The sequence below is a fragment of the Dermacentor silvarum genome, chromosome 1, assembly GCF_013339745.2.
Source record: "Dermacentor silvarum isolate Dsil-2018 chromosome 1, BIME_Dsil_1.4, whole genome shotgun sequence".
Taxonomy (NCBI): domain Eukaryota; kingdom Metazoa; phylum Arthropoda; class Arachnida; order Ixodida; family Ixodidae; genus Dermacentor; species Dermacentor silvarum.
In genome coordinates, this window is record NC_051154.1 from 447,556,883 (window position 1) to 447,576,762 (window position 19,880).

General features: G+C 45.8%; 1 protein-coding gene across 1 annotated transcript; it reads left to right on the forward strand.

Annotated features, from left to right (window-relative positions):
- The first annotated feature begins 460 nt into the window (after window positions 1–460).
- Window positions 461–3,378, forward strand: LOC125942629 (uncharacterized). Its single transcript, XM_049660841.1, has 4 exons — window positions 461–1,035; window positions 1,152–1,253; window positions 1,537–1,716; window positions 1,888–3,378. The coding sequence occupies exons 1-3, from the start codon at window positions 633–635 to the stop codon at window positions 1,542–1,544; spliced, it is 513 nt and encodes a 170-aa protein (XP_049516798.1). The 5' UTR covers window positions 461–632; the 3' UTR covers window positions 1,545–1,716; window positions 1,888–3,378.
- Window positions 3,379–19,880: the final 16,502 nt, after the last annotated feature.

Below are 19,880 nucleotides of genomic sequence, written 5' to 3' on the forward strand. Positions count from 1 at the left end.
CAGCCGGCGCAGTCATCGGACCTGCACGACGTAGCCGACTTCTCACTGGGCCAGTCGCCAGTACAGGACAAGACCGAGCCAAATGTAGAGCGCATTTGCCAAAATCTTCAGCTGCCTGAGAAATCCTGGAGCAAACTGAGATTCGCAGCAGAACCGCACGCTGCTTTCTTCGGCATTTGCGAGCGAGAAGGAGATGGGATCTGTAATATACGGCTGCCAAAAGCGGTAACTTTCCAAGAAGGTAACAACCAGCGAGAGCCAGTGCAATGCTTTGTCTATGTGCGAGGTGTAAAACAGTCGGAGCGCATTGTTAAATCCTCTGATGAAGCACAAGCATTCCTCGACGCTACTCACTCGCTTGTGATCTGCACAGGTTGCGGACTAACACCAGAAAAATCAAGCAAGTATGCATCGTTTGGTGGCGCCCACTTTTCTACTAAATGCACTCTCACATGTGAAGTGCCGGGACCCTGTATCCACTGCAAATATTTAAGGAAGCTGATTCAGAATCAGAAATAGAGGAGAAAACGGCCGCGTGTGGCAATCAGTCGGCTAAAAAACACGCGAACACACGTCGCCGCTTGCAAGCCACACAAAAAAAGCTTTGCAACACGACCAAGTTGCTTGAAGCTATGAGGCAGGCAAATGAGAAAATGGGGGATGACGTGCTCAGTGATCGCATCAAGGCATTGCCTCCTAAACAACAAATAGCCATTAGGACCTGCTTCAAAGCAGCAGGAAGAAGGTCAACATCTGGCATGCGTTATGAGAATGAATGGATTCTTGAATGTGTCCTCTTACGTATGAGAAGCCCTAAACTTTATGAACAACTGCGAAAGCACAAGATCCTGATTTTGCCCGGTCGAACCTGTCTGCAGCGCTATGTTCAAAAGTTTAAAAGTGGCTTTGGCTTCAGTGAAAATGTATTCAAAGCTATCACCGTGAAAACTGAGGATATGGACATGAATGCACGGCACGGCGGTATAGTCTTTGATGAGATGAAGTTGAGCGAGCACTTCAGCGTCAACGCTGCAGGTAAGCACAGGCAGTGGGGCTACCTCTACCACGATTATTGGTACCTCTAGCATGGTATCAGTGTAAATAAATATGGCATTTTGCACCGTGTAGTCATGGGAGTTCTATAATTTCAGGTGCAGTACAAGGTTTCGTGGACCTCGGGAAATATACGCCTGAAGAAGATAAAACTGTTCCAGCCGATCATGGAATGGTGATTCTCTTGCAACCATTTCAAGGTGTGTAATGCTGTCTACATTGTACGTACTAATAGGTCTTGTGTGCCACTGTTTTTTTTTCATATAAAGAGAAGTGTATTCCCACTGTTCCCGTACTTACAGCAGTGCTGTATTAATGAGTGTAAGCACTAGCTACATACATAAAAAAGACGGTATAAGAAGAGACAATGTTTTGCATATGCTCGGTTCAATAAGCATGCACTGCCACTGACTGAATATACAAACATTGCTGTTTCCTTTAATAAGGTATGCATGCTGTCTGTGTGGCTCTTTTATTGTGCAGGTGACTGAACCCAAATACTTGGTGTGTTTGCATCAAGAGGCAACATCAAGGCTGAAATGCTGACAAAGCTTTTGCTGGAAGCAATACTGCTAGCAGAACGGGCTGGACTGTTTGTTGACTTTTTGACTTGCGACGGTGCTTCATGGAACCGTAGCATGTGGAGATCATTTGGAATTGGTGGTAAGAAACCATTTGGTGTTCAGCTTATCTAACTGTTTTTTTAAGATATAGCCAATTGTCTCATTATTGCATTAACACAATGTGATGAATACGCGCAGTCATGTGTGACACCAAATGGCTAGAGGGGGTACAGTAAGAGGTGGCTCTAAACACCTTTCATTTCCCTTTCAGCATCCTCAAGCCATGTCATATTCAAGACGAGACATCCTGTAGACTCCACAAGAGAGCTCCACTTCTGCTCGGACTTTCCACATCTAGTGAAGTGTGTTCGAAACGCGTTTGTAGCCACTGGTTTCACAACTCCAGATGGTCGTGCATGTGTACAGCACATACAACTATCACGGGAAAAGGACAAAAGCCCTTTGACGTTGAAAGCAATGCCACATATAACCAGTGCACACATCAGACCCAACTCTTTCGAAAAAATGAAGGTAAACTTAGCCTTCACACTCTTTAGCGAAGAAGTCATAAAAGGTCTCTTTATATTGAAAATGCACTTAAAACACTCTTCTGATTCAATTACACCGACAGAAAAGCTTGTGAAGCGCATGAGTGGCCTCATATCCCTACTCACATCAAGAGTTCCATGCAGTGGACTGAGGCCGTCATCTCAGGGTGTTGCTGACCTTGAGGCATTTCTTGACTTTCTTAATGAATGGGAACATGTAGCAAAGAGTGCTGGAGGCGGCTTTATCAGCAAGAGTACTGCTGAAGGACTGCGCGTTACGATTCGCAGCATACTTTCACTTTTGAGATACCTGGCATCTTTAGGTTTCAAATACCTACTTACGTCAAGGTTAAGTCAGGACAAGTTGGAAAATCTCTTCGGTATTATCCGACAGTACTCGGGCACAAATGACCACCCAAGCGCGGCACAGTTTCTCGTAACTGTCAATTGCCTCAGCTTCTATAACCTTGCCCGTCCGCCTAAGTCAGGAAACAGTCCAGCCCAGCTTGTTAATGCCCTGCTTAGCTCTCCAACAGCTGACAATAACTATACTTTTAGCATGCAGCACATAATTGAAGACATGCTAGAGGTTGGTAACGTTGATGATGCTGGCTCTGTGATTCAGCTGTGCCTCAATTCAGACCACAACAGTTATGTGGTTGAGACAAGTGACAGTCGGCTTGTCTTTTACATGGCAGGATATGTGGCTAGAAAGTTTTGTGGCAAAATTTCATGCCAATCTTGTGCTTCTGGCCTCACAGTCACCAGAGAAGCAGCTGAATGCAATCCAGACAGCGTGTTCACGCAAAAATTTGACAGGGGAGACCTATTGTACCCTGGAGATGAGTTAGCCACGCTCATTAAAGTGCTAGAGGACGCATTCACTTTCTTTTTTTCAACTGAGAAGCTTTATGCTTTCAGTATGCATGATTTTGTGCAGTTCTTGAGCACTTTAGCACTCCGCCAAGTGGGATGCGAGCTCCATTGCAAAGAGCTCACTGCAAAAATTATCCAGTTTGTGGTGCTAACTAGGCTGCACTTTTTCACGAAATCTTTAAACAAGGACAAGGCTCTACAAAGGGAGCGCCAGAAACATTTGAAGTTAAGGCGAGTCAAGTAGAGCCTACTGTTAAGCTTGGTCTGATGTGTGCATGTGGATTACTGTACTATATAATAAAGTGTTTTCTCTCGTCTTGTGGACCTGTGCAACAAAAGCAGTGATGGAAAATATTTAGTGCATATGTTGAGGTTCGCCAAAGCGCCCACATATGTACCAATTTCTTATTACAAAGCTAAAGCTTTTTAAAAAGGCATGTTGCTGGCTTGCCCACATATGTACCAATTTTTTTTATTACAAAGCTAAAGCTTTTTAAAGGGCATCTTGCTGGCTCGCCCACATATGTACCAAGTTTTTTTTTATTATTACAAAGATAAAGCTTTTTGAAAGGCACGTTGCTGGCTCATGCGGGCGCGCACAGTGAACTAAACGACACGGTGTTGTCATTCCCCGGTTTATTGCGCGCAGCCCCAGCGTTGTTATTGTCTGTTGGCGTGAACGATTTTCTCTGCGCCCACTGGCTATATTTGCAGCCGATGACAAAAGGAAAGTCGGCGTTTCCGAACCAACTTGTCCAGAGCGGCCTTCAAATGTGATCTTACTCCTTTTTTTAACTCGCATGGCTAAACATCTGCTGCTCATTTTGGTGTAGAAAATAACGCATCTTTCCTTTCTCTGCTCTCCGAAGTGTCACCCTTCTTATTATTGTATCTCTGAGGTTCAAACACCACGGATTACATAAAAATTCAAACGAGACGCAAAGTGAACACGACGCGCGTGCTAGCTGCCGCGCGCCGCCCCCATCTAAAGCTGCGAAAGCTGCGCACCAGCTGCAAGTAGCGCCATCTACCGCTTTCATCGCTCCTCTGTGCGCTCCGCCGGCGTCTGCCCGTCACACTACCCCCTTCTAGCCACCATACTAGAAGGGGGAGGTGAGACCAACGGCGGCGGCGGAGTGTTGCAAGCAATCATGACAGCAGCGGCGGCGCTGCAGTCGACAGCAAGATCGCTCCCCGGGCGCGGAGGTACGGCAGTTGGTGCTGCGGGTTTCGAAACGGGCGTTTCTGTTCGCAATTAGCGCTCGCATATTTGACATAACAAGCATTAGGTTAATGTATACCGTACCTTGTTAATAGAGGAGACAATTAATGACTAGCAGATATCCTCTGATGGACTCGCCGTGGTTGCTTTGTGGCTATCGTGTTGGGCTCCTAAGCACGGGGACGTGGGATCGAATCCCGGCCACGGCGGCCGCATTTTGAGGCGGGCGAAATGCGAAAACACCCGTGTACTTAGATTTATGTGCACGTTAAAGAACTCCAGCTGGTCCAAATTTTCCGGAGTCCCCCACTACGGCGTGCCTCATAATCAGATCGTGGCTTTGGCACGTAAAACACCATAATTTTTATCCTCTGGTGAGTGGTCCAGTGTTAAAGGTGCATTCGCTTCAGGCACGTCACAGCCAGCACAAAGATTTTTTGTTGGTCTTGGTCGCACGCGTTCTACATGCTTTCCCGAATCGTCGGGAGTGAACAAAAATTATTTCAGCTAATGCGAAAAATATTATGCTAGTGGTGTGGGTAAAGAAAGCTGCACCGATTTCTAGGCTCACAGTGAAGAGCTCCTTAGATCCCATTACTGCGACGCACTGCATCCTCCTGCTCGTCAAATTGGTTAATACCAATAAATGATGCTTTAGAAATCATTCCATATAGGAGTTAAGTAAACAACCCTAATTTAGTCGCCAATGCGATGAACTAGAATGGTGGTGACCATGAAGAATACTCAAAAGAACGACAGACAGCACTTGATTAAAGGATTCAATATACGGGGTGTCCCAACTGACATGCAACAAGATTTAAAAATACGCAAATGCCCCGTAGCTGGACAGAACCAAGGCAGTGTTGTTTGCCGTCGCTTGTAGATACTCAGATTATTTTTGCATTCCGCGTACTTAGATAATTAGCCCTAAGTAATTATTCAACTTCTTAAATATTATAATTAGATAAAAAGTACCAACGAGAAAATTGTAGAGCAACTTGAAAAACTACCGATACGGCTTTCTGTTGCTCAATACGTGCAGCATAAAAGTGTTTTTCCTAGGGTGAAAGAATTAAGCCAGTGAATACACGCAAAGTGCCTCGAGCGGCCATTCGCGAGCTTCGTTCACGCTGGGAAAAACTTTTATGTAACACATATTGAGCAACAGAAAGCTGTATCGGGAGTTTTTCATATTGCTCTACAATTTTCTCATTGACACTTTTCATCTAATTATAATAATTGAATAATTAGGCAGATTCAAAAAATAATCTGAGTATCTAGAAGCGACGTCAAAGAACATTGCCTTGGTTCTGCCCAGTTACGGGGAATTTGCATATATTTAAAAATCTTGCTGCATGATTGTTGGGACACCCTGTATATGATTCAACTGGGGTTCGAAGTGCAGGCAGATCTTCGAAGTCCTGTCTAAGGCCTTGGCTGCACGGGGCACGGCCCGCTGCCACGCTGTAAGTACCTCATCATCATCAGATACCGAGAAAAGGGGTGTTTTTTTTTTCTTCTATTTTTCTAGCAGAAAAATAGCCTGTTGAGGAGCCCGGCGCAAAGCGGTGCGTCTGTCGTCTCATGCGACTTGCCATTGCTTCTTATGGCAGGGCAATGTGTAGAAATATTGTCACCACAAGGAGGCGCAACTCCACAGCGTGAATGCGAACAGAAGCGAGCGTGGAGCAAAAAATAACCGATCAGAATCATGCCAACCGAGCGCACTCGCTAGCTCCGATAGCAGCCTAATTACAGCGGAGGCATCTTAGTGTCGACGCGCGCGCCACCACTCGGCATCATGAATCACTGCAACACGCGCCGAGCTCTCCGACGGCTGCGTTGTGCCACCTCCCCCTTCTAGCCACCGTAGCCGCGGCAGGGACGGACAAAGCCCCCGCCATAAGATGCTTGGCATCTAAAAAAAAACACGCGCTTTAGGAGAGGAGACGAAGGAGGAAAGAGTAGATGGCGGTACTTTTACTATATATAGGAATTTTAGTTAAGCCTAAAGCCCCTTGATGTTGGAAAGTAGCGGCAGTCTTTGATCTACGCCGCGACACCCTAGCCGGCGCTGCTAACCTCCTCTTTTTCTCTCCCTCTTTCCGGAGCCAGCGCATCTGCCATGCTGAATGGCTGCGGCGCGCGATACGACTCTGTCAGGTGACCCTGACGTCACGAAAACGGCGCGAAACTTTCTTTAGCGTGCTTTCAGTTCCTCCCGCCCTCCATGCGCCTTCCAAGCGGTGGTCGCCCTCCCGCTCCGAACGTGCGTTTCCTAAGTTTTCCCGTGTTTCCGTAGGAATCTGGGCTTCGTTCTCCGTGGAAATGTCTTGCGGCTGCGCGTTTCTATGCATCAGCAGGTCATAGAAAGGGCTAGGATTATTTTCTATCCCCCGGGAAGAACGGAATGTCGGAAGCAGCGGCTCCATAATATCGGGAGCAAGGATTTCGCGCCTTCTAAGCACGTCGTTCTTTGCGAGGTGATTGTTTCAGATTACCATATATTGGTAGGTGAAGTTGCATGGAGATGTTAATACCCTCTGTATAGCCAGACTCATCGTTTAGTTCAATACAGAGCGCCAATAACTGTGCATATAGTTTTTCTTTGTTTTTTATGTGAGTCGCTGAACTTTTTGTTGACTCTTCGCGCCGTGACAAAGTTTTTTTTGTGTTTTCGCGCGTGTGTTAGTTTCCCCAGTGCATGTAATTTATGAGTTATTAGCTGTAACTCCTATTCTGTAATTTTGTGTCTGTGTGTGCGCGCATGCGCGCGTGTGTGTCTATGTGTGTGCGTGTGAGTGAGCGCCGAGTTGAAATACTTCGTAGTGAACGTGGCACTTTTTTTCGAACCACCTACCGGTCCGGTCCGCAAACTTCGGAGCCGCCTAGATCATTCTGTAGTTCAGTGGCGGCAGTTATGAAACACTGGTAGCGATTTTCATCGTGCGAAAAAGCGCGAATAAGAATTATTTAGTTGAATTAAACCAAACAGTTATCCTCTTTCCTGCATATAGGCTTACGAACGTGAGTTGATCCGGCGAAAATAAAGTTAATTCAATGAACAACCGCTCAATGATATCTTGGCAGCCGTCGTGAAGTAAATAGCCGTACGCAAGAAAGCGAACTTACACGTATCTGGCATGTGTCATTCGCGGATGCTCATAACGTACAAGCCACGCGCTTTTGATAATCTCCCTGAACTCTGATAAACTTTCACATCTTGAATGCGGTAAGTTGATTATCAATTGCCATAGTCTTAGAAGTTTCCCTGAGAGCAATCAGCCTCTTTTTTCACTTTCTTTAGATATTTAGGGTAGTCCCAGACTTGATGGAATACAATTTCTCGTCGTTTCATCGTTACGGAATACAGGCGCGTGCGTTCAGTTTTATATTGCCTATTTCGCAAACACAGCACGCATTTTGCACAGTGACATTGGTACAAAGGCTTTTGGCCCAGGCAAATTCGCATTAAATAAACTATCACATGACTTCTTGGTTACCTTCTTTGAGCTTTTTAAGAGTAATGATTATGAAAAAAATTCTCGTGTATATTCTATGCTGCTTACATTATATGCGCTCAATACACCTCCGCGTTACGAACAGTCCAAGTGGCGACGGAGAGGCAAACCGCTCCACCACTGCTTGGTACTTAATTTTTCGGAGCGCTTCCGCTTGTATTTATAGAAGCGTCTTCAAAAAAATTGTCACGCTGTTCTATCGGAAGCGTACTTTCGTCACGACAGTTTCACAAGGGAGGAATTCCCATATAATGCTTCAAAGGGCCGAATAAACAAGTGCGCGCATTGATTCTAATGCGGGTGCAGCGAGCCACTGGAGGGTTCAGCGTGCCGTGCGCACCACGCCGGCCCGGGGAAGGGAAAAATCCGAGAATTGAGGATTAAAGCGCGCGAGCGGAGGAGAGTATCGCTACTTTCAAGACTAAGGGGCTTTAGTTTAGCCGCCGCTCCCGTGGTCTCTAAAATTTTGCACTCGACTGTACATGCAAGCTATTCAGTACTAAGCGATTAAATCTTTTAAGCGATTGCCTCCCTAAAATGTAAGGAGTCGTTGGGCAGTTGGTCGATGCATGCGGTATATACAAAGAGAATGCTAATGCGCATGACAACCTAATGGTTGTAATATATTTCTCGTATTAGTTTTTATACTGAGGTTCCCGGAAAGTTAATCCTAAATGACGGCACTGTCGTTGAAATCTCCATAAGCTCGCAATAAAGCAGGACAAGTGCTGTTCGGCTCACCTCTGTACACAGCTTGATCAACTGTTCATTTCCTTCTCAGTTTCCCGCATTGCAGAGAGAGCACAAAGCCGCACAGCCCAGCATTACAGCGCACGTCGGGGGCAGAAATGCGCGAAAGTACAACGCAAGGTGATTGACCGGCATCACACAGCCTAGACAGCAGACGCTGCAGGAGAATGTCACGTGAACACACTTCTTTCTTTAAACTTATATGTCGTTCAGATTTCGTGTTTGTCCTTTCTCTCGAACAGCGACCACAAGTTAAATGTCCACCATTGCTATCGCACTGTCCTCTTCTCACGGTGAACTCGTAATGAAGACCATCGACAGTAGTGGAGTGGTTCGGTGGCTATGGCGTTGCGCTGCTGAGCTCGAGGTCGAGGGTTCGATCACGGCCGCGGCGGCCGCGTTTCGATGGCGACGGAATACAAAAAAGCTCGCGCACGGTGCATTGGCTGCACGTTTAAAGAACCCCAGGTGGGTAAAATTAATCCGGAACACCCCACTACGCCATGCCTCATAATAGAATGCAGTTTTCGCACGTTTAACCCCAGAATTTGTTATCTCGCATCTAAAAAATAGGACACCAAAGGGAAGGATTTGTGAACTTGGCGCCTGTACTGCTTCTTTCGTGGCACGTGACTGAGAACAACTTATTTCCTTGCCTGCATTCTATTTCACTGACTGTGTGACTAGTTATTCGCAAAAAAAGTCATATTGGCGTTTTAGCACTCGCGCAGAGGCCCCTGCAAGCTGAGTTGGTTTTTTATATTCAGAATTTTGGTCCATTTCTTTATGAGTGACGGGCAACGAAACGGAAATGCGACGAAGATTGCAGCAAAGTTCGCGGCTTGACATCACGAGGCTCGCTGGCTGCATTTAACGGATGCATTGTCCGGCCCCGAGTTGCACGCTCTGCTCGCGGTGAAATCGTACGACGTTTGCCATCGGAACCTGGTTGCCCGAACCAACGCTCCCGAAGCTTCGCCTGCCCCGTCCGAGCCGCGCCGGACATGTCAACCGTCACTGCTCGAAAGCGCCGCAGGAGAAGCTGTTGTCCGGCTCGACTAGCAAGGCTTTCAGTAGCTTGCCGTCCAACATTACGGAAAACTTCGCTGAGAATCTTCGCCCGTTTCACAATGCAGAACATACCTAGCGTTGCTCGAAACACAACAGAAGCAGCTGCTTCGAAGCACTGTTCAAAAGATGGCGTTCTGGCGACTCAAGTGACGATGACTGCCAAGTGTGAAACTCATTCGTTGAATAGCACCAAGCATTTCGACACGAAGGAATGCCAGGCAAGTGGGTCCATTGTTGTAAAACCTGAAGCCATCATCATTGCTGAGGATGAAGTCATCGTAAATGAGGAGCCAGAGCGGAAGGCCCCTACAGAGTCAGATGTAGAAGATATCTCTAAGCAGCTGCGAGAATTCCTGCATGAAAAAGGCCCGTCCCAAGAAGACGATCTGGTGGAAGCATTCAGGCCTTCGCAGGCTCAGCTTATCCTCGCAACATACGGTACGCTGAGTGCCTTTCTGGACAGGTGCCCGGGATTTCATGTCGAGCACGAGGATCTTTACTCGTTTATCTATTACAAGGAGCCCGATGACGAAGCAGGTCGCCTCTGCACACCCCTTTCCCAGGACGAAGCTTCCATGCGGTCTGCTTGTTACGACAGTGGATGCCAGCTGCACGCGGAGGCTTGTGACGGCGGACCTCGGCACGCGAGTGTCAGCTCGTCTACCAGCAGCACTTACAAGTTCGCCATCGATGCAGAGCACGACGAACAAGAAGATCCCAGAATGAAGGATGCCTGCAGCCAGGTGCCGTCACCGCCTCGTTGTCTGTCATGAGCTCTGCAGGCGGTGCAGGATACGTGCGATGCCGATGCCCAGATCCAGGGATGGGACCCTGTCAGGCTGTGCTCGCAGGCCACGATGGAGCGGAGCATGAGGGTCGACAACCACTCTCTTTCAGAACCAAACTCCAAGTGTTTTATTTTGCATGCGACACGTTGCTCATGCCCAGAGGGCACCACTGGTCAGCTGATATGTGGCGACCACTACATCTCCCCCCTCAGATAACAACTTCAAGCGGTCGGGTGGAACGACACGAAGGCCGCTACGTGTGCACACAACACTATCACCAGCATCACGTGAAGGAGCAGGTGCTGCCGTCGCAGGGGGCCGCTCAGGTGTTACTGCAACTTGTATTGGGCAGTGAGGTTGAAGGAATGGGGTCCTTGATGACATTAGCACGAAGGGAACTAGATGTCTGCGATTTCGTTGCAGAACTGTTCCATGCTCTGTTTCGACTACAAATAACCTCGGGCGCTGAGCACGGCTCAAAACTGTGGCGCGAACCTGATCTGGCCGAACGCAGACCTCTTCGCCCGCTTTTAGTGCCGGCAGGTCTCTGGCCCGATGAGGTCGGTTGAATTCCTGAGGAGTCTTTTTCTTGTAAGGTTCATCTCTTACTGCTACCTGCTTCCTTAGTAGCCAATGTGAACGAAGCTGCTCGTCCGTCTGTGGGACTCGCGTTCTCAATCTCCTTCCAATGAGAAGTTACGCAGGGCTGAAGCCACTCACCTCGGGTGTGTCCCTATAGCTGAGGAGGGCCATGTTAGGATCTTTCGCCTTACGGAGGAGGTCTTTCACAATGCGGATCATCCTTTCCGCCCCCCCCCCATTAGATTGAGGATAATAGGGGCTACTTGTGATGTGGTCGAAGCCATAGGAGGCAGCAAACGCGGCGAATTCGCGTGATGAGAAGGGTGTACCATTGACGCACCTTACCTGTTGCAGTATGCCGTGCCGCGCAAACAGACTCTTCAGCACATCAGTGACCACTTGAGCTGTTGTGTTTTTTTAGTGTCACCACTTCTGGGAACCGGGAATAATTGTCTACTGTCATTAAGAAGGTTTGGCCGTTAAGGTGAAACAAGTCCAGGCCCATATGTTCCCAGGGACGGCCCGGGAGTTTGGTAGGGAGGATCGGTTCCACCGGATTCACTCGCGTAAGGACGCGTTTTTCAGAACTGGCAACGAGACAGCTGATATCAGCCACCATGCCCTGCCCCCACACAGATTCATGAGCGAGGGCCTTTATGCGACTTATGCCTTAATGTCCTTCGTGTAGAAGCATCAAGACTGCTGGCCTCAGTGGCGAATTGATAATGACGCGAGTGCCCTTGAGAAGAATGCCATCACAAACGGAAAGCTCATCCTCCACTGATACATACTTTGGTACGTGAGGAGGCATTGCTTGGCCAGCCGTGCTGGCAGAACGAAATCAGCGAGCTGCATTCTCCATCAGAGCTTTGGGCTTTCCTGATATCTTTTGTGTTCACAGGCAGCACATCTGGAGCGGAAACCACGACTTCCGTAGCAAAATGTTCCACAGTGTCCACTAGATGTGCCTTTGGAGGGGTGCGAGACAATGCATCAACCGTAGCCAACAATTTTCCGGGGACGTACATCATCTGGAACTGATAGGGCATTCTCTTTAGTCTGAGTCTTTGCACCCTCGGATGAAGCACATCAAGTTACATTTTGCGAAATAGTGACACGAGAGGAAGGTGATCAGTTTCTACGGTAAAGGTACGTCTGATGATGATCAGAGGTACCTCATACCTCTGATGAACTCGTCATACCTCTAGATGGCCCACGCTATAGCCAAGGCCTCTTTTTACGTTTGGCTCTACCTTTGTTCTTTGGTGGTCATTGACCTTGAGGTAAAGGCTACTGGCCTGCGTTCACCACCTGGTTGGGGTTGGGATTACAACAGGACTGCTCCAAGTCCCAAAGAGATGGCATAAGCCAAGACTGTTGTGGCATGAGATGAGTGGTACTTGGCCAAACAGCAATCAGACGTCAGAAGGTCCTTGATTTTTGAGAATGCTGCTTCGTGTTCATGATGCCAAGTCCAACTGGTATTCTTGTTTAGAAGGGTGCGTATCGGTGCAGTGGTTTCCGAGACATGTGGTATAAACCTGGCAAGATGATTTACACTCCCGAGTAGACGTCTGACACCTGCAAGGTCGGTAGGGGATGCCATTGAATGGACTGCTTCACTCTTGCCTGGATCTGGCTTGGTGCCCTGTACTGAGACAATAAGGCCTAGGAATGAGACTTCAGAGACTCGAAAGCAACACTTCTTTTTGTTTAAAGTGATGCCTGCAGTTGCAAGACGAGTCAACACTTGCCCAAACCTTCTATCATGTTCCTGCTTGGTGTGCCCAAGCACAAGATCATCATCAATTATATTAATAACACCATCCTGACCTTCGGGAATCCGCACCATTTGTTTTCAAAAAATACTCCGGGGCAGACATGATACCGAAGGGCAGTCGGCAGAAACAATAGCGACACAAAGTTATGATGTAAGTTGTCAGATCTTGAGAGTCCGTCGACAACTTGGCTTGGTGAAAGCCTGCAGTCGCATCCAACTTCGAAAAAACGGCTGCATCGACGAGGAGACCAAGGATTTGTTCAACTGTAGGCATAATGTGACGCCCTCTGAGAACTACCTGGTTCAGTCGAGTGAGGTCAACACACAGACGATATTTTCCCTTCTTCTTAAGTACCAGTGCCAGCCGGGCACACCAATGAGTTTACTTATCAATACGACAAATTACGCCGTCGCCTTCAAGTTTCCCCAGTTCTTTCCGAACGACTTAACCCAGCGGGATTGGTATTCGTCTAGGAGCACTGAGTGAGAATGGTACAGCGTCTTGCTTTAAGCGAATTGGGTACTCATCTCGGCGTGTGCCTAGGCCACGGAACAGTTCGGCATGAGGCGCTGGCTGACGAGTGTTCACGACACCGAGGAATTTTACGACCTCAAGGGCCTGCATAGCCGATAGACCCCGTAATGGTACTGAAAGGAATTCAGTGACGTAATGACGCTGAGAGCTTGTATTCCCTTGCCAAAATAGACGTACTAGCTACAAGCCCCGTAAACGGAGAGGTTGGCCTCCAGGCCCTGTCAAGACTGCATCAACGTTGTCGAGCTCGGCCGGGACTCCAGGCAGTGACGGGCTCGGCGAGCGGCACAGCTCCCAGAACTTCCCGAAGTTCTGCGTCTACCACCGGCGCCAAACGCACATAGCTCTTGCCCTCTCATTCTAAAACGATCCTCGACTCGAAAGCTCCTCGACCGAAAAACACGCCTCAAGAATTGCCGTGGAGCCCCAATGAAGAGCAGTGACCAATTCCTTCGAGAGGCGATGGTGTAATTTACTTCCTGTGATAGAGATTAGATCGGGAAAATGCGATACCTGTAGTGACACCTGATTAAATCAAGAAACAAGGGGACTTTGTCCCCGCCAAGTTTCAAAGGGGATGCCAATAAACATCATCATCCTTATCATCTAGACAAGGTGGAGGGTTCAGTGGAGGGACGTTATAGAATACGGGAATCAGATTTCTCATACTCGGGGACAACTTTCCCTAGCTGTTAAGCTAAGTTTACACTTCTGAACCCAAATTCACAAAGCTTCTTAGTGATATGATATGTCCGCCATTACTCTTGGCTGGAAGTTGAGATATGAAGATGTATTGTGTAAGGTAACTTGATAACACGGGCCATGAAGGGCATGTGTGAAACCATTGCTAATTATATAATCCCGTGTTTTCTTGCCACCTTTAAAGTGGCAACTGAGAAAGGTATATCAGTATCACTGCTTTTAAATGTTCCCAAACCAAGCATGCTCTTGGTTAGCGTTTGTATTTGGCCAACGCCAACACACACCGCAATAGCCACGAATTCACTGTGATTCTCGCGATTCGCAGAGATTCGGGCTTTGCATTGCGTTCACCACAAATAATAGCCCTGCTGTCCCTTTGTCCCCGCCTCTCTGTTGCAATTAACATCTGCCAATTTTGGCTATTCGTGCGTGTCGTGCGTGGGCATGTCATGATCATCGGCGTTTAACCACGGAGGCACGTCTTCATCGAGTCACCGGCATCTTTAGTGTAATTATTCCTTCAAGCGCTGAAGGACGAAGTGGAGGCCTTTTGCATTCTTATAGGGTGGAGCCTCTCCTGCGCTATTTATTTGCCCATAAACAATAACCGTGCATAACTTTTTTTTGCAACTTCACCTTTCTTGACTTTTTCCCACATGTCGCCTAAGTTGTTTATGCCATTTTCTGAGCTCAGCTTTCCTTGCAGCTCATTCATTGCATCACCAACACCCTTAGTTGGTCAGTTCTTGCTGTTATGGCCGTTTATATACGGCTTGCACCCACGAGGAGGTATTGGCCAATTTTGGCTTACGTCGGAAACAATTTTAAATGAATTCGCGATAAGTTAAGGGCAACTATTACCAGCATTTCCAAAAATGGGACATAAATAGCTGAAAAGTGATGATGTTGGTCTTTGATTAGGCCAAAATTATTGAGAACAAGAAGTAACCTAGGAAGTCCGTGATTGTTACGGTCGCGGGAACAGTTCGTCCAACTGAAATCAAGGAATGGCCCCTGATATACAGAGTAGAGCCACTTTCCCCAAGACCACTACAGTGCTTGAAATGTTGGCGCTACGGACACACTATAAAAGGATGCAGGTCGGTTACTCAATGCCGCTTATGTGGAGAGAATCACGACAGCACAGAATGTAAGTATCAGAAAGAAAACTGTTGCCTATGTAATGAAGCACACCCTGCAGACTATTCGAACTGTTCTGCAAAGGAACGAGAATTAAGAATACTAGAACTGGTGGAACGCAGGCCTTGCTCACGTAGGGAAGCAGTTACAGAAGTTCATGGAAGATCCCAGGGCTACGCAGGCGTAACAGCTCGTCACACCGCTAGTATGGATGGTTCTCTATCCAAGGCCATAGCAGAGGCAGTAGAGAAAGCTATGGAAAAGGCTATGGAATGATTTGCAACTCTTTTTGAGTCCTTGACACAAATGATGACTAGTCAGATGGCGCAGGTCATTGGTGCAGCCTCTACCTAAGCTCCTGCATACCAGGTTGCAAATGTACTAAACCTAACTCAAAAACAAACATCGTCGTCAAACTCGTCAGCTGACTCCCCTGGCGCAGGACCTTCTACTCATGTAGAACGGACGGAACCGGAACCCCTAACGGAAGAGTATCAAGACTACCAGGATGTAGACATGGAACACAAAAGTCTAAAACGCACACGATCTCCTCCCACAAAATTTATTCAAAGTCAAAAACCCAAAAATATGAAAAAGTGAACCTTTATAAGAAGGACTTTTTGAAAGAGGCTATTTTGGATCAGGTGGTTTCCGCTACCGTTCTATCTTATCCATAGGCTCTCTAAAAATCTTGCAGTGGAATTGTCGTTCAATTGTTTCTGCTACTACATATATATCGTATATTTCTTATCAATATTCTCCAGACATCATTATCTTACAAGAAACGTGGCTTTCAAATGGTCAAGAATATTCCCTAAAATATTGTCGAATGTTTCGTTTGGATCGGCCTGCCAGACGTGGGGGCGTTGCATTCTTGGTTTCAACTAAATTTAGTCACAAAGCAACGATATCGTATCAAAGAATGTCTACCGAATGTGAAATTTTAGCATTAGACATTTCACTCCCAGACTGCTCCCCTTTTACCTTAGTTAATTTATATTTCCCAACAGGAGTGCAGGATACATTTTCTCTAGACACCGTATTAGCTTCCTGCAGAAAAGACAGTATTCGCTGGTGACTTTAATTCACACCATGTGTCTTGGGGTTTTAAAACTTATTCAGAAGGAAAACGCATGTGGGAATGGACTCTTGATAATAATCTATCTTGTCTAAATTCAAAAGTTGCTACCTTTCTTCGCGGACAGTCTCAATCGGCTATATATCTCACTTTCTCCAGCTCATCTTTAGCTATATCATCGTGGAATACTATAGACTGTGCTACAAACCAGCGACCACCTTCCAATCATTTTTCAAATTGATTTCCCTGTGATTTCTCTTAGAAGGAAAAATAACTCATTTATAAACTATAACAAACTTCAAAAAGACTTGAAGTCTACGATGCTTTCACGTACGGATATGCAAGAAGATATTAGGGCTCTGAGCCTCTGTGCAGTTTTAAAGCGTTCCGCGAAGAATGCAACAGTTAATTTAACCTGCAACACAGGTAAACCATTAGGTCCGTGGTGGAATTCCGATTGCGCGAGGGCCCACCGAAAACGAAAAGCTGCCTGGAAGCAACTTCTTTGTAATCAATGTCCAAAGAATTGGAGTGATTACCAATTTGTTGCTGCATCATTCAAGCGTACTATAGCTAAAGCCAAACAGGAGTATGATATGAATAACTTCAAATATATGTCTAAATGAAATACCAAAATAGCCCTTTTTAGGTTTTTACGCTCTCGAAAAAATGATTCTAGTTCTAGCAAATATTGACCCTTTTGTGCTTTCGCCACGTGAATTATCCGAATTATTAGAAAATATTGGAAAAGGACTGGAAGTCAGCTTCAGTTCAATCATTCCACCGTACATAGTGAAACCGTTACCACTAGAGAAATTTAGGGAAGTCACAACACAAGAACTGGAGGATGTTGTTCGCAATCTGCCTTCTTCAGCGCCAGGACCACATGGAGTTACCACAGCCATGATAAAATTCTGTATGAATTGTCCCCAGAAGAAATTCTGAATATGGTAAATTACTCTTTCAAAAACGCATGGGTTCCTTCAGAATGGAAACTTGCTAAGGTAATTCCGATACTTAAAAAACAGGGAGGTGGATATGATTTAGATAATATTAGACCAATTTCCCTCACATCAAACTTAGTTAAACTAATAGAACGAATTTTAAATTATCGAATTATGACCTATATTTCTGAAAACTTCATACTTAGCCCCTGTCAAATTGGTTTTAGATCTGGGTGCTCGATTTGGTGTGCGCACGCAGACTTAGAGAGTCGCATATAACTTGCTCGTCGCCGAAGAGAATAATCAGCATTAGTGATCCTAGATCTAGCAAAAGCTTATGATTCCGTGGAACATGGCATACTGATAAAGCAATTAGAGAATTACAGGTTTCCGAAATACATCACGGCGTGGCTTTCAGAATTTTTAAGGGAAAGAGAATTCTACTGTTTTCCAAACGGATGTTCATCGTCTGGGTATAAGCAGCAGAGGGGAGTACCACAAGGGTCAGTATTATCTCCTGTTTTATTTAACATATTTTTAAGCTCCATCCCGCTGCGCCAAGACATTAATGTATACGTTTATGCTGATGACATCGCTTTTTTTGCATCGAATGCTGATCTATATTCACTTTATCAAATGTTACAAAATTACTTATCTATTCTTGAAACTTGGATTGAGACCATACATATGTCTCTGAACGTTAGTAAAAGTGCACTCCTTCTCTTCCCTTTAGATGTTCCCGTTCACATTTCACTGATGTATCGTCAAGAGTTCATTCACCAGGTGGATTCTCTTAAATACCTGGGAATTACATATGATGGAACACTAAACTGGAAAAGCCACATTGAAAACGTCGCGTTTAAGGCAACTCGGGCTGTAGGACGGTTGCGTAAAATCAGTAACCGACGATACGGGTTGTGAAGAAACACATTAATTATGATATATAAAATGTATGTCCGACCAATCATGGAATTTGGATGTGTCTTATTTTCTGGCGGTCCAGCTTATAAAATAAACCTTTGGTAGTATTAGAAAAGGAAGTTCTGCGTTTGTGCCTTGGACTCCCAAAGTTTGTTGCAAACAAAGTTCTGTATATGGAAGCGCGATTACCATGTTTAATTAGTAGATTCAAAATCCTTACTGTCCAAACGTACGTATTTTGATTCTCCTCAAAGAAGATCAATGTATGTTTTCATTAATGAACCAAGTACATTTTTTAATAATCATTGGTCGCGACTGCACACCCCTCAGATCGTATTCGTACAGGCACAGCTAACACCACTGAATGTACAAATTCAATCTACTCACCCAATAAGTCAATCCAAGAAAAACCTCCAAATTGAATTTGACGATATTTTCCCCTCGAATGATAAACTAATGCCATTCCAATATTTAAATGACCAATTACAAGATTACCTCTCTCACCAGGAAACAAACAATAGCCACTGACGCTTCAATGTTGGACGAAAAGGCTGGCGTAGGCATCTTTTCTCCTTCTCTTAGTTGGACCTTTTCCATTCGCCTTCCGGATTACACGACTGTTTTCATAGCAGAATTATTGGCGATTGTTTTAGCACTGCGCAAACTACCCCCGAATCAATTATCAGCTGTCGTAGTAACATACTCTCGGTCGGTATGTGTGTGGCTTTCCTCGGCAACGAATACAACTGCCTTAAATGTGTTTCAAAATTTAGTCCCTACAACGTTACAAAAAATTAATTTGCTCTGGGTTCCTGGACACTGTGGTTTATGCATAAATGAAATGGCAGATTTATTAGCCAGAACATCTTTAAATGGAGCTGTGCTTCATATTTTACCGGATACAGCTTACGTCACTGCATCGATATTCAGAATGTTTTGCCTACGAAATGACTTAAGCAAATTATCGCTGATCCTATCTACACACTTTCAGCATCTCGGTTTTGGCTGGAATAATCAGTGGTGTCCTTCTCGGCAGTTAGAAGATACATTCTCCAAATTACGCTGTCGCATCTCGGAATTGAATTTCTATTTTCATAGAGCAGGTCTGAAGATGTCCCCTCCGTGCCAAAATTGTAAGGAAATTGAAAGAATAGACCACTAATTTTTATCATGCCGACGTTATTCAAACCAGAGAAAGATATTACTCGAAGCTCCACTCTGCAAAATTGGATTAAGATTAAATACACCAGTATTATTAGCACTTGGGGCCTCCACCCTCGGCTATTGTCACAGAGACGTTTGTTATTTATTAAATTATGGGGTTTTACGTGCCAAAACCAGTTCTGATTATGAGGCACGCCGTAGTGGGGGACTCCGGAAATTTGGACCGCCTGGGGTTCTTTAACGTGCACCTAAATCTAAGCACACGGGTGTTTTCGCATTTCGCCCCCATCGAAATGCGGCCGCCGTAGCCGGGATTCGATCCCGCGACCTCGTGCTCAGCAGCCCAACACCATAGCCACTGAGCAACCACGGCGGGTGAGACGTTTGTTGCGCAGTGTTTCAATTTTTAACAGAAACAAGATGATTACCCTGTTAATAATTGTAACTTTATTCCACCTATCAGATCAGTATTCATTTCACTGAAATTTGTTTCTCCAAATTCGTTAGTAGCATTGTATTTTTTCTGACCTTGATAATAACGTCATTTTTCACCCTTCAGTTAGTCTGACAGCTCGTTCGCACAGTACTCTAGTTATACAAAATTTTCTTTGTTTTTGTTTTTGCCTTCTTTTATTTTGCGTA

Excerpts from the sequence above, each read along its gene's own strand:
- LOC125942629 (XM_049660841.1), top strand. The coding sequence starts at position 633 with ATGAGGCAGGCAAATGAGAAAATGGGGGATGACGTGCTCAGTGATCGC. Across the intron at positions 1,036-1,151 it reads CTTCAGCGTCAACGCTGCAG|GTGCAGTACAAGGTTTCGTG; the intron begins GTAAGCACAGGC and ends CTATAATTTCAG.